The sequence below is a fragment of the Aedes albopictus genome, chromosome 3, assembly GCF_035046485.1.
Source record: "Aedes albopictus strain Foshan chromosome 3, AalbF5, whole genome shotgun sequence".
Classification (NCBI taxonomy): Eukaryota; Metazoa; Arthropoda; class Insecta; order Diptera; family Culicidae; genus Aedes; species Aedes albopictus.
In genome coordinates this window covers 147401434-147415551 of record NC_085138.1, presented here as the reverse complement: position 1 = coordinate 147415551, position 14118 = coordinate 147401434, and the positions used below count along the sequence as shown (strand labels likewise).

At 42.8% G+C, this 14118-nt stretch overlaps 1 protein-coding gene and 1 long non-coding RNA gene across 4 annotated transcripts in view; one reads left to right on the top strand and one right to left on the bottom strand.

Annotated features, from left to right (window-relative positions):
• The first annotated feature begins 1058 nt into the window (after positions 1–1058).
• On the top strand, positions 1059–2180 carry LOC134289786 (uncharacterized). Its single transcript, XR_009998665.1, has 2 exons — positions 1059–1385; positions 1461–2180. It is a non-coding gene; the product is annotated as an uncharacterized LOC134289786 (long non-coding RNA).
• A 1555-nt stretch (positions 2181–3735) lies between these two features.
• LOC134284013 (CDC42 small effector protein homolog) overlaps positions 3736–14118 on the bottom strand; it is an 84833-nt gene continuing 74450 nt past the window's right edge. For 2 of the 3 annotated variants that reach the window (XM_062856289.1, XM_062856290.1), the window contains exons 2-4: positions 9994–10356; positions 4273–4379; positions 3736–4092 (exon numbers count right to left, since the gene is read on the bottom strand). In XM_062856289.1, the coding sequence (XP_062712273.1) occupies positions 4084–4092; positions 4273–4379; positions 9994–10135 (258 nt within the window). In that variant the 5' untranslated portion in view covers positions 10136–10356 and the 3' untranslated portion in view covers positions 3736–4083. Of the gene's footprint in view, positions 4093–4272; positions 4380–9993; positions 10357–10453; positions 10826–14118 lie in introns of those variants that run through there. The other variant, XM_062856291.1, reaches the window with a different exon arrangement.

Below are 14118 nucleotides of genomic sequence, written 5' to 3'. Positions count from 1 at the left end.
GGGAATATTCTCACGAGCGAGCGTGAGGTGGCGGCAGCATTACGATGAGTACCTCAATGGCGACGTTGCAAGTACCGAAGGTGACGTGGTAACAGATCTAGGCGTATGTGCACGAAACGAAAGACTTCCGGCCCCTGACCTCCAAGAGATTGAGGAGTAGGTTAGCCAGTTGAAAAACAACAAAGCCGCTGGAGCAGATGAACTACCAAGCGAGCTTCTAAAATACGGTGGAGGAGCACTGGTGTGAGCACTATACTGGGTCATTACCAAGATTTGGCAGGAGGAAGTATTACCGGAGGAATGGATGGAAGGTATTGTGTGTCCCATCTACAAAAAGGGCGACAAGTTGGATTGCGGGAACTACCGCGCGATCACACTAATGAGCGCTGCCTACAAGATACTCTCTCAAATTGTATGCCGCCGTCTATCAATGACTGCAAGAGCTACAACGGACCACATGTTCGCCATCCGCCAAGTGTTGCAGAAATGCCGCGAATACAACGTGTCCACATATCACTTGTTCATCGATTTCAAAACGGCGTATGAAACAATCGATCGAGAACAGCTATGGCAGATTATGCACGAATACGGATTCCCTGATAAATTGATACGATTGATCAAGGCGACGATGGATCGAGTGTTGTGCGTAGTTCGAGTATCAGGGACACTCTCGAGTCCCTTCGAATCTCGCAGAGGGTTACGGCAAGGTGATGGTCTTTCGTGCTTGCTGTTCAACATTGCTTTAGAGAGTGTAATTAGGAGAGCGGGGATAAATACGAGTGGAATGATTTTCACGAAGTCCGTTCAGCTGCTCGGTTTCGCTGATGATATGCTAGCGTGCTAGGTGGGTCGACCAAGTGGAGGACGATCTGCGGACCCTACGCAGAGTGCGGAACAGGAGACAAACAGCCATGGACCGAGTGGAATGGAGACTATGTACAGTAGAAGCCACCCCCGGCCTTAGCCTGGTCGATAAGGTAAGTACCGTAAACCGGGGTCAAATTGATCAGCGGGGTGAAATTGATCATTCGGGTACAACATTGCAATTCCTTCACGAAAATAAATTTAATGATATTCTTCATAAATATCATCTCATGCTTATTATTAGATACGCTTTAATTAATTTCATAACATCAACTTATTGTGTTCATGAAAGAACTTATTATTAACTATAACATTGACTTATACCATGTATAAGTTTTGTGTTATGGCTGAAAAGTATAACATTCTTCTAATATATTTTGTAAGGTTTGGTTTTGAAAACTTCCTCCACCACAAACAAACGGTGTCGTCGTCGTCGTCAACGTAGGAACTCGCGGAGGAAGCCATTGTGGCATTTTTTTTGTATTCTGTAAACCTCAGTGTAAAAGCAGTTGCAAATCATGGTGGGTATAATAATTATTTAATTAATAACTAAATTATCTTTACGCTATAGCTCATTGAACTTTTCTCATCGACAGAGCGTCCCGGAAAATCCCCACACTGTCCGGAACAACGAAATCATCGGTGCCAGCAGCCACATCATGACTAATGACAGCTGCCCGTCCAGCAGAACCCGAAATCGGAACTCACCCTGCCGGACATATCCATTTTTCCATCGCAATTCAACGGAGGCATATCTCCATTCGACACAAACACCGTCTCCAAAGCCTTCAACAGCGCATACAGTCAGAAATCTTTCGTCGATGAGGTGCAGCCACTTCAACGGTACTTCAACCGCTCGATCCGTACGAAAAGTGGAGCAACGGTGTTAACGACATCTCCAGCTACATCGTCGACACGGCCACTAGAAGGTCTCGTAAAACCAACGCAATCTAGATCGCAGTGCTTTGCCGGAGCTTTCTTCCAAGCGCGATGTGTTGGTGTCGATTAAAAGATTGAATAAAACAGCAATGTGCGAATCGAATTCAAAACTTTGTTATCACTATTACAAAAAAAAAACAAAAAAGAAGTAAAATATTCAGGATTTAAATCAAAATATACGGTTATAAGCTTTATAAGATTTAACTAATAAACGCCATAACACGTCTAATAGCGCTTATTACAAAAGATGAATGACATTCATAAGTTAAACTTATACTTTTTATTCATTATGTGTTATGATTTATATTACACTCTCAAATTAGTTTTAAAAGGAAAACGAAATGGCAAAAATATATAACATATTCTTATACATTCAATATGGAAATTTTTCTTCGTGTAGGAACTCTTAAGCGTCGTAATGATCTTAAACTTTTTACGTCATCTGATTCGTAGATGTCTAGAGATGAGTGTAGACTTTTATTTTTTAGAAAAAAGTTAGTTTTGCCTTATTTTTTTTAAAGAATTTGCAAAGTATTTCTCATTTAGCTGAAATCATTGCTACTAAATAATCAATTGCTAATAGGACTTCCCGTAAATTCTCTGTTTTAATATTTTGTGGAGCCTTGGTTGGGATGTTATGCAGCTAAGCAGAACATGAAATAGTTATAAAAAGTTCATTTTATGGGGAAATGGTCATTTATTGTGATAGAAATCACTTATTTCAAATGAAATTGCCTACCTCTAGGCGTTTAAGGGATAATTTCAAAATTTAATTTTGCATTTAAAGTATTAAATTCACTAGATGTAAGATTTTTTTTCAGAAGAGCAAAATTAAGAGGAGAAGGACGTTTTCATTTCCATCCGATGCTGATTTGTATACTGATCAATTTCGCCCCAAAGTGGCCTTTCCAATTTTTTAATTATTAGAGTTATTTAACTTAAAGTTTAAATTTGTTGAACAAAATTCTTTCACATGGTTCCATGAAGATCCACTGGGTACTGGTTTTAGAGAAATTCTTTTTGCAATATTTGAATTGCCACTGATGCTATCCGCAAAAGTTGTTTTAAAATGATCAATTTGACCCCGGATTACGGTACCAAGATTTGAATTTGCAACTCAAACGTGAAATCTGTGCTGTTGTACGCCAGTAAACCTGGAACACTCAACGATGATGGTCTCCTCACAACTGGATCCCCAATGCGGAGCTTCATCGTCGAATGAAAAACAATAAGTCGACTAAAATTTGAATTGGCCACATTTCAAGGCAAAGCCAATTTCACGATTGTTTCCAGAACTAAGAATATTCAGATCCGATGCTTGTTGATTCTAGTAAATATCTGATTATCCCACCTACCATGCGTCTTTTGCCTTTCTCCAAAAAGGAATTTTCGGATATTACAACAATAACAATTGTTCTTGTTAATATTTCAAAACAATGTTTTTCAGGTTTTATTATATCTATTGTTGTATGTATTCTTAAACCGATGTTAAAATAAAACTGGTCAAAATATCGCCTACACAATTCTGAGGACGTGGATTATTACATTACTAACCGTAAGGCATTACGAAGGAATTTTCTCCCCAAGGCAGTGTTCTCTTTAGTCAATTCAGTTTTATTTCGATAGACTTACATGGCTAGGAGTGAGAGTATAATATTATGCGATATAAATTGACACTTTTCTTTTTAATTCAAGGAACTATGTACAATGATTTACATCTGTGCACTTGTGGCACATTTTGTTATTAGTTTATTACTATTTTAGTTTTGATCTCTTAGTGAAGCACCACGATTTATTCATTAAAAATTCTTCATATTCTAAAAATTATCTCCATCAGGAATAACATTCATTCAAATTCGCGTAGAAAACATCTCTTTCATTACACGCTATTCGCATCAGCTGCGATAGTTTTAATAAGGCTTCTATTTCTGATATTCGGAATCTATGGATATTTTTGTTCCGAGTTGAATTCGGCTATAGTCTAGTAGTGGATAAACTTTTCTGAAGTTTCAATGTTCCGAAAGGAAGACGTTGAAGCTGAAATGCTTTGTGGTAATCGTTTTGTGTGACCTCCAACGATTCTTCCCCATTTTGCGCTAATTAATTACACCTTTCGTTCCGTTCGCCGGACTTCCAAGATAATGTGTAATTGTTTCTGCTAATTAATCTCTCCTAGTAATGTTGATCCGGGTGGATTGTGTGTACAGTGTTGTTGTTCCGAAAGCATAATAGCCTTAAAAACTAGGAATAAATTAACGGACGGTGGCGTATCACGGCTTATCAGCAGGCCTACGAAATGAAAGCGGCGCCAAAAGAAAGACAAAAAAAAGATGAGCCAAATTGCTAATTGAGCTTAAAATGGCGTAACCAGCCACTTTGGTAGTCGGTGATTATAATTACAGCCAAACGCATTAGTCGGCGGCCAAGCAGTGTCCGTCAAGTCATCACTGCTGCTGGTGCCTTACTTACCTGTAGTCTTAGCGAGTTCATTTCGTAGCCACCTTTACTCTGCATTTGGTTTTGTATCGCCGAGAGGTGGTTCGTCGAGAGCTCGACGTCGTTGGAACCGATGTGGCCTGCAACGGTTAGAAAAAACAAATGTGTAATTTGAGTGACCATGATGAGTAAGATCTTGGCTAATAGGACCCGATATGAATAAGCGCATCAACGCATTAAGAAGGTGCCAATGCTGATTGCGATCGGGTTTCAATTACTGACGGACCAGACAGGGGTAGCTTTTGAAAGTAAGAATAACAACACTCGTGAGTTTTCAAAATATCACAGTTAAAAAAAACTCCTAAGAATTTAAGAAAATGGATACCATGCATACTATCCGACATTGACTAACCAATGCAACGTTATGACATTTTTTTAAATTCTTAACCACTTAACCGAATTTTCAGCTCTTTTGTCCACTAGGGCACTACATGAGCGATTCCAATTGGCAGCTGCACTTCCACTTTTTTACAGCGCCTAAATGTATTCTATTATTCTACTATATCAAACTAGTTGCTTTTCGCGCTGGTTTCAATTTCTACCCTATCATGGTAGAATGATGAGCACGAGGATGTTGATGTGTAGCTGGTGATTGTTTCTTTTTCCAGTCCAATTGGGGGCCCATTGTGAGTTGCCGTTCGCCGATGCCCAAGTATATCCGGGTCCGTTTGATCCATGGGCTCATAAGAGCTGACTCCCTATCAGCAGCTGTCAGCTGCTTTTAGGGGAAAAAAACAACTGACGAAAGTGCCGGGGCTGGGATCGAACCCATGATCATCTGCTTATGAAGCAAACGTGTGACCACTTGCGCCACGGGCCTCGGCTTTATGACATTTTATCAAATTAAAATTTAATAGGTACTACGAAACTTATGTGCCACTGTGGAAAACGGTCTACAACTAAGAAGGAGCATTCTGTACCTCATACTTCGACGACTGTGATGACAACGATTAAAGGCTTAGTAAGAGTAGCGTGCTTTACTGACTGTATTGCTGATTGCAGTATAGCATATACACTGCAAACCGTATAACTTCTAGCAGATTGATAAGGTGCGCCCGAGAAAATATTCACCAGCGGCTTAAGGTGAATATATAACGAAGCCACAGCTCAAAATTTCGAGAGCACAAATCTGAAGATCCGATTGTCGTATTACGCTGAAAAGATGATCGATTGGTCACCAGCAGAAGGTAACTAATCGATCAACTTTTCGGCGCAATCCGATATCCAGTTTTTCAGATTTGTGCTCTTGAAAATTTCAGCTGGGACTTCGTCATATCTTCACCTTAATACGCTCCAGCAACCAACTACTGAATATAGAATGCTACTCCAACGGAAGCTACACCTAAGGTGACAACCTCATCATCACAATGATAAAGAACCCCATGTGTTTGATGAAGACTCGGTAACACGAGCCAGAAAGAATAAACTAGACCCCAATAAGGTCCTGAGCCTCTTAACTAGTAACTCTTATCGTAACCTCTACCTGGAACAGGGAGTTCCCCGTAAAATTAGGAAACTTGACACCATGTTTGGCACCACCTCCAATAGTCAAAGTAGAAGCCAGAACTACAATTTCCCCGATCCACTAAACAACATTCCCGTGGTCCCCGAACCCTTCGTCTCGCCGGAACTATCAAGGCATTGCTTCAGAAAGGAACTAGTGCACATCGCACCCTCAAGGTGTTGCTGCGTAGCATGCAGCAACGAACATCGATGACTCGCTTTGAAGAGTTCATCACGGTAGTATGCTGGCGCTTGGCTTAGCCAATTTCTCGACTGGTCCTCACCACTACTCTTGTTCTCGGAAGGTGAGCTAGCTCAACCATCACGTCCATGCCCAACTGTTATGCAGACATCAAGAACTGATGCCTACGTGCAACCTAAATCTGACCTGCTGAAGGCAAGGATATCACTACCCTGCACCAGAACTGCCTATGATCGCATAATTGTCCCATATGAATAGGAAACCCAGCAAAGATGGGACTGATATGCGATCATGGGCAGAGAAGGTTGCTGACAGTAGGGTCCCACCTGCCCCGGAACTTACCGGGGACTCCTTTCCAACCGCGGGCTCGGATCCAACCCAGTAGACCGACGCCATGACATGAACGCTACCAGGACTTCCTCTCCGCAGTCACTTAATCGCTGTAAGGGTCCGTTTCGACCGCAGGGCACCGGTATGACCTACAAAGCCGTCTCCGAACCCCTGGACCACCTATTGTACCGCATCTGAACTCCGATTTCACGCGCCTCCTCCTCTGTAGATCCAAGACGATGTGGGTGATAGCCGTTGAAACTGCATTCCAGCCACACTCAACCCTGTACATCCTCTGGACAAGTTGTGTCCTCCCCGCATGTGGCACGCATGCGGTCACGCATCGTGCGGAAACGCGGCCACACGAATAAAACGTGTTCCGTCGTTTCCTCTAAACCAGCAAAAACAGGGCATTCGGGAGAACCCCCATGCCCGAAATGGTGTAGCAACCATAGCCTGAAAGGATCTGTGTCAGGTGGAATGTTACTTCCTCATGGCGCCGGTTATCCACTATCTAAACTCGGTATCAACCTATGGATCCACCTTCCTTTGATGGAACTGTCCCATGCGCGCTGCCATTTGACTATGGAGGCCATCCCTGATAAGGATGCCGATAGGCACCATACCAGTAATGACACAGGCACACCATCCTGTAAGTACTTTCCAGCTTACCATGGTAGCTTTCGGTACTTAGCGTAGTGCCCCACGCCGGGCCGCCATGCCTTAGTATGGACGTAGCGACACTAGCTAGAAGCTTGCCCTTACTGGCGTACACCGCAGAGCTATTGGACATCATCTGGGACAGTGCCACTATAGCTGTGGAGGCACTCTTACAGGCGTAATCAACGTGGCTACCAAAGGTGAGCTTATCGTCGATCATCACGACCACATCGGCGACCCTCCCCTAATCGCCAGCCCCAGTCCCCGGCTGCCCTACGAAAGCAGACCAAGGACTAGGATCATGATGCTGAAAAATCCCCTCCAACAACTCTGGAGATTGCTCTGTAGGAGCCATTACACCTCTCGTTTTGGCCATCACGATCCTGTAGGCATCACCCCGTGGATTCGCATTGGCACTCTGACAAAGCAGGCCTTTTTGTCCAGTCTCCAGTTCGAACTACTTGTTAGGCCAGAACTACAAAAAGTAACATCAATTATCGACTCCGCAGCGTTCCGACTAAAGGTACTCTTGGTACCGACATTAGCCAGGTCGACATCTAGTATGGCCAGTGCCTCCAGGATCTGACCCCGCTGGTTCGTGATACGGCTTCCCCATTCCACGGCTTAGACATCAAAGTCACCCGCTAATACCACCGGCCTTCGCCTTATTAGTACGGTCATCATACAGTCTAGCATCTGAGTGAACTGCTCGATCGACCACCATGGAGGTACATAGCAACTATAGGAAAAGACCTCGTTCACCTTGGCGACCAGGAAGCCCTCGTAGGCAGTGGACACCATGAACCAGTTGTTTGTTGTTTGCCGATTCTCAGGATCGAATCAAGCACTTTGGAGGGTTTGTGCAGCCTTGAGCCTTAGATTTCTTCGGTCAGGACTTTTGCAGTCTCACGACTTGTGTCTTGGTTCAAGATACCTGAAGCAAACCTGCAGTGGCTCGTGTATGCCTAGCGGACATACCAACCAGTTCACTCCAAGCATACCTACTTTAACCCTCGAGCAGTCGCGTCTTTGACTACCTGCAACGACGCCACGCTCACGCTGTGTACCACAAGCGTGCTTTTTTCATGGTGCGTGTACTCAGTACACGACGCGACCGCTCCCGGGTTAACGGACTTGTTAGCGTCCGTCATTGGTAGCTGTACCAAGCCCGCCTGTGTCCCTGCCGGGCCTTTCCGTAGCCGGACGGCTGCGGTGGCCACCTGCACCTCACACTGTTAGCGCAGTGCCGTGACGAGCTCTTCCACATTCGCCTCATCAATGTTTTTTTAATCTCTGGAGTTGCTTCAGCGGTAAGAGTTCTCACCTCGACACCCACTTCAAGAAATCCTTCCACCAAACACTTGTAGGCGGCACCCTTGGAGCTGTCCATTGGGGGAGGGGGCTTCGAAAAATCTTTCGTGTCATACAAAAATAATTGGATTCTCATATTTGTAAGGGGGAGTGGAGGAGTCAAAAAATCGTGAAAATTCCCTTACGTAACAAATCTTCTCTCCCTAACACCTTCCCTTCAGGCCTTTCTTTGGCTTAGCATCCCTAAGCTTCTGTTCCTCCTCCTTCTTCACACGCTATGTCCAAAGGGAAGTATTATGAAAATCTAATGTACCTCAAATGTTATTCCATAGAATCGTAGGTTTGGACCTCTAGTTTCAGAATCTGTGCAATTTAAAATATTTCATCTTGGGTTTTTCGATTTTTTTGATTTGTTTGATTTTTTTTTCCTATTTTCCCATACAAATGGCGAAAAAAGTCATTTTAGGGTTAATTTCATCCCATATAAAAATGTATGGGAAAAAACCCAAGATGGATTATTTTAAATCGTACATATTCTGAATCTAGAGGTACAAAAAAAACGGTTCTAGCGAATAAATTTTGAGGTACATTCACTTTTCATAATACTTCCCTTTGGACATAGCGTGCCTCATTTTCTTTTTCTTCCTATCCTATAGGATCCATAAAGTGTCCTCCCCCTGGCAAGCCCTAACATGTGATAGCTGATGAGGATCTACACATGTCGCAACTCTCTGCTCCCTTCGATCCCACACGAGCCAGCCTTTTCAGTCCAGCTTTCCGGGACGCCTGGTCGGAGTCCAACTTGCTGGTCTTGCGATTGCCGCCTGGTAGCTCCACAACTGTTGACTACTTAACAAGCCTCTGAGATTACTTTTTGTAAGAAATGGTGTCAGGCGTACCCTGCAAACGCAAAGACCTCCGTCTGGGTAGACTTCGGCACCTATAGTTTCACAGGTTCTACTGCTTCCGCAGTTGTCATGTGTTGATCATGGTCTTGTTTAGCCGCCAACGTTGACTTGCGAAGTCTCAACGCTCGATGTCCTTGCTGATGTACGACTTCGAGAACGCAAAGTTGATGATGGAGTCATTGCTGCGCAGCCACCTCCATTGAAGAAATCCCATCTCTATTCCTTTTGATTTTCCTCATCAATAACCTCTTTCGACACACTAATCGGGGTGCAATTGGTTCCCTACTCTTGGACTTCGTGCATGGCTACCTCGTAGTGTTCCAACTCTCCTTAGAGGTGTCCTAGCTAACTGGCTTCTTGTGAAGCAGTTAACCTCACCAAACCACTCATTATAAAAACCCATGAGTATCAAGGTAAAAGGTCCACCATGCTAGAGCCCTACATTGACAAATCATTTTTAGGATTCCCAGGTACCCCACAAGCTCCCATAGCGATCGAGCATCTTTTTCATAGATCATAATTAACTACTCGCCTTAAGTTGGGGTTACCCTGTTTAGAAGATTCTTACGCCCGAAACAGGCAAATAAGGCAACTACACAGCAAATATCAATTTTGATTGTACTCTGATGGGCATGCTATTACTACTTGTTATAGTCGCAAAAGCAACACAGGAAATAAGTAGGTATAAGAATTGGTGATCAATTTTTAAATAACATTACGCGGCAGCTTTCAGCACAACAACCAGAATAAACCCAATAAAAACACTTGAATACCACTCACCAGTATGCACAAAATTGGTGGGATTCCCAATCATCGAGCGGTCTATCCGCAGCCGCTGGTGATGTCGCCGCCGTCGAGGACTTTGCGGTTGCTGGAAGCAGCAAGAAAACCACTGTAGCCAGATATCGCCAGTACTGGCCATCTTGCCGCTTTTCAGTTTCTTCTCCACTATGACCGAAGTGCGGGGGCGGTTTCAACGGGGAGCAACTAGCCTCCGAGTGGGTGCCCCTTATGTGTCTATCTAACTTGTACGGCAGTGGACACGGTTCGGGAAGCTTTCTCACGGAAGAATATGGTGGGTTTATGCACTTGTGTTGGAATGCGCACGTTTATGGCGATGGTGTACCTCTCGAGGTAGGCTGTCTGTAATAAAAGAATGTGAATAACCAGGTAAGTATGGAAACGAACACTGAGAATCGTATTAATGTAATAATTCAATTGTATGCGAAATAATTACTACCGAAAGAGGACTTCCGAGAGCGCTTAAAGTTAGTGGACGACCTTGTAGTAACTAGCAGACCCAGCGGCCAAAGGCGTAGATCTTGAACGAACGGGTTAACAACGAGCCAGTTTTCAATTTCACTTTGTTGTGACCCGTGCGCGGAGCGACTCCAACTTACGAATGCTGTGTTGAACAAATATGATCGTCAGTCGGCGGCATATAATAAGCAACTAAGCGCACTGCTGTGAAGTAGGCAGAGAGACAAGCCAATGAGCTCGCTTATGCTTTCAGGGTCATACTACATTAGCATTCGCCAGCATGGGTTTACCATCGTCGGTTCTTGCCACCAGCTATTTACAATATTGTGGGCAAGTTGCTCTCCAGCCACCATCTGATCTCAAGGGAATAAACAAACAAAGAACCACGCTGAAGTCTGTAGTGGGCAGGCTTGTTGTTTGTATGTAAGTTGTGATGCTGAGCGGACTAGACATTGTGGCTCTTAGTTGATTGTAGGAACATTGAATTGTGACTTTCGTTTGTTGGGGTCAGGACCGGCTCAGATGAGACGAAGGATAAAATTACATAGGGTGACAAAGGGTATTATCGGCAGGTTTGTTCTCTTCGTTATGTAGGATTTTTGTGGGCTAAATTGCCTGAAATTTGGGCATATAACTCATCTTGGTTGGGAAGGACGTGAGGCCAACAGGTTTCAAAAAACCCTTCTTGACCAAGAGAACAAAACTGCCGAAAATACGTAAGTTCCCCTATGTAGGGAACTTATTACTCAGAACTAATCCTATTTGCTACTCCGCAATTGACCATAGCTGCTCAAAGAACCAATGAATGGAGTTTGGGACTCTACCGCTTTGAATATGCACTATTTGAGAGTTCAACCTTTTTTTAGTCAATAGCGGCCTCAGCCACATCCTCAAGGTTATTGGACAAAAGAAGGTATTTTTATTCGACAACTGTTGGTATTGGCGATCGATTTCCCCTGCATCTTGGAAAGTAGTACATATTTGTTAGTAAGGTAAAGTGAGCCGTTATCAAGCAGGTTTTATTAACGACCGCTCGACAACGGAGCAGATCTTCACCGTGCGACAAATCCTCCAAAAATGCCGCAAATACCAGGTCTCAACGCACCACCATCATCGACTTCAAAGCGGTGTACGACAGTATCGATCACACAGAGCACAGAAGAAAATCATGGACGAGAACGGCTTCTTCGGGAAGTTCACTAGACTGATCAAAGCAACGATGGACAATGTAAAAAACTACGTAAGGGTTTCGGGCGATCTGTCTAGTTCGTTCCAATCTCGTCGGGGACTGCGACAAGGTGATAGATTATCATGAATGCTGTTCAATGCACACTGTAAGGTGTTATGTGGTACTCCGGGGCACCGTTTTCACGAAGTCCGGCTAATTTTTCTGTTCTGTATTGTTGATAGAACATTTGAATCGGTGACAGAACTGTATACCCGCCTGAAACGTGAAGTAGCAAAGATCCAACTGTGGAGCGGACCTGGTATGATGATTAAAGCACGTGACTATCACGCCCAGAACCTAGGATCGAATCCCACTCCCGACAAACTCACAAAATGTGAGTTCTTTACGATGTTACGATCGACGGGGACACTTTTGAGGTGGTGGAAAACTTTGTCTCTTTCAAAGGAACATTATTAACGGCAGACATTAACGTTAGCCGTGAAATGCGAAGGCACACTATCGGTGGAAGTTGGACGAGATCTGGACTAGGAGGATATGGAAGTGTTCAAGCGTCGAGTGCTTAGGACCATATAGGGTGTCCCAGAAAGTATGGGCACAACTTTGCAGCTCTGCCATTTGGGAATGGATGCATAAACAATCTTTATTTTCACACATATCCTGCCTTAATATATTAACACCAAATGCCAATCATTAGAATTTGCATTTTACACTTCCTTTGAATGCGGTAGAACATTCCCTAAAAGACCTTTCAAAGCTTCTGCACAAAATGCTATATTTTTCAATGGCATCGCTTAACTAATTGTTTTCTGCGCATAAAATTAAGCTCAATAAAAATTTCAAAAAATATATCCGTGAATTTCTGCATGCGTATCTATTATACAACCCTTAGTTCGAATTGAAAACATATACTTTTGAACCTGAAAAATGAATTTAAACACCAAAATCGATATTTTTGAAAACCCGATTTTCAACTAGTAGAAAACAAGCTTCTGAATTAATATCACAGCGTGCAGAAAACTACAATTAAATTTCACTATAAGTTAAATAAATGCTCCAGCTGTATAAAGTATAGATTGAATTATTTTTATTCTCGTTAAAACATTCTTTAAAACTCAAATGTATGTGGGCATGTCTTATCTAGAAATAGAAAAGGCGATTTTTTCAGTTTTCTCAAAATTTTGAAGTACTCGTAAGCACAAGCAAAACATATTTTTATGAAAAATTTAAATCAACCATCTAAGGAAACATGTTTTCGAATATATCATGCCAAAAAAATTTCGAAAAAATTGTTTCCAATTTGGGTTTTTGGCAAAACCGTAAAAAAGTAGTTTGTGCAGAAGTTTTTGAAGTTGTTTTTTCATTTAATATATTCTGCATACAAAAACCCTATTAAATGTATAAACTCTTTACAGGTATCAATGAAAATACTTTGAATGAAAATACAAATGTATAAAAATTGTTGTTTGTTAAGAAAATGTTTGCTTTTTCGTTATACAAAGTTGTGCCCATACTTTCTGGGACACCCTATATTGAGTGGTATGCAGGAGAACGAAGTGTGGCGGTGAAGAATGAATCATGAGCTCGCTGCACTCCACGGCGAACCTAGCATCCGGAAGGTCGCAAAAACTGAAAGGATACGATGGGCAGGGCATGTTGTGAGAGTGTCAGACAACAACCCTGCAAAGCTGGCGTTTGCAAGAGATCCGGATGGTACAAGAAGACCTGTAGGACAGTTCGCAAGATCGGCGGACCAGGTGCAGAACAATCTGGCGAATATGGGATGCGGCAAAGGATATACAGAGGATACTCAAAATAACTGGGACAGGTAAAATTTTCACTTTTCGAGAAATTTTCAACTAGCTGTAACTAACCGAGACGGGCATCAAATATTCTCAAATTTTCACTATAAGTTCATCAACTACTAGTGTATCAGTGGTCCAAACCAGCAAATGGAAAAGTTGAATAATGTACAGGGGATGGCCAAAATGTTTGGGATAGGCAACTTTTTTTCTCCAACAAAACAAATCAACATGCTGTAACTTTCCATAGAGTGCATCAAAAATCTCTAATTTTGACTGTTTGTCAACCTATTATATGTGCATCTTTGGTACAAATTTGGGCTCGATCAGCCAATCAGGGAGTACCAATGAGTCTACTCCCACGTTGAGAGTAGTTAAGAATGCTATCCTGCAGCTGAAGAGCAATAATTCAGCTGGTATCGGAGCTGAACTCATCAAAACGGGCCCAGAAAATTAGCCACAACACAAAGTGTTATCACAGATCAACTTCCGCCGTCTGTGAAGTGAATGAGTTTGTGAGAAGCTATCAAGCCGGCTTCGTTGACAACCCGTAACGTGGGTAGATCACCTTAGAACGGTGCGTTGCGGTGTAAGATCTACCAAATCAAATTTTGATCTTGATATTTATAGTATTTATAAATATTCCAAGATCAAAAT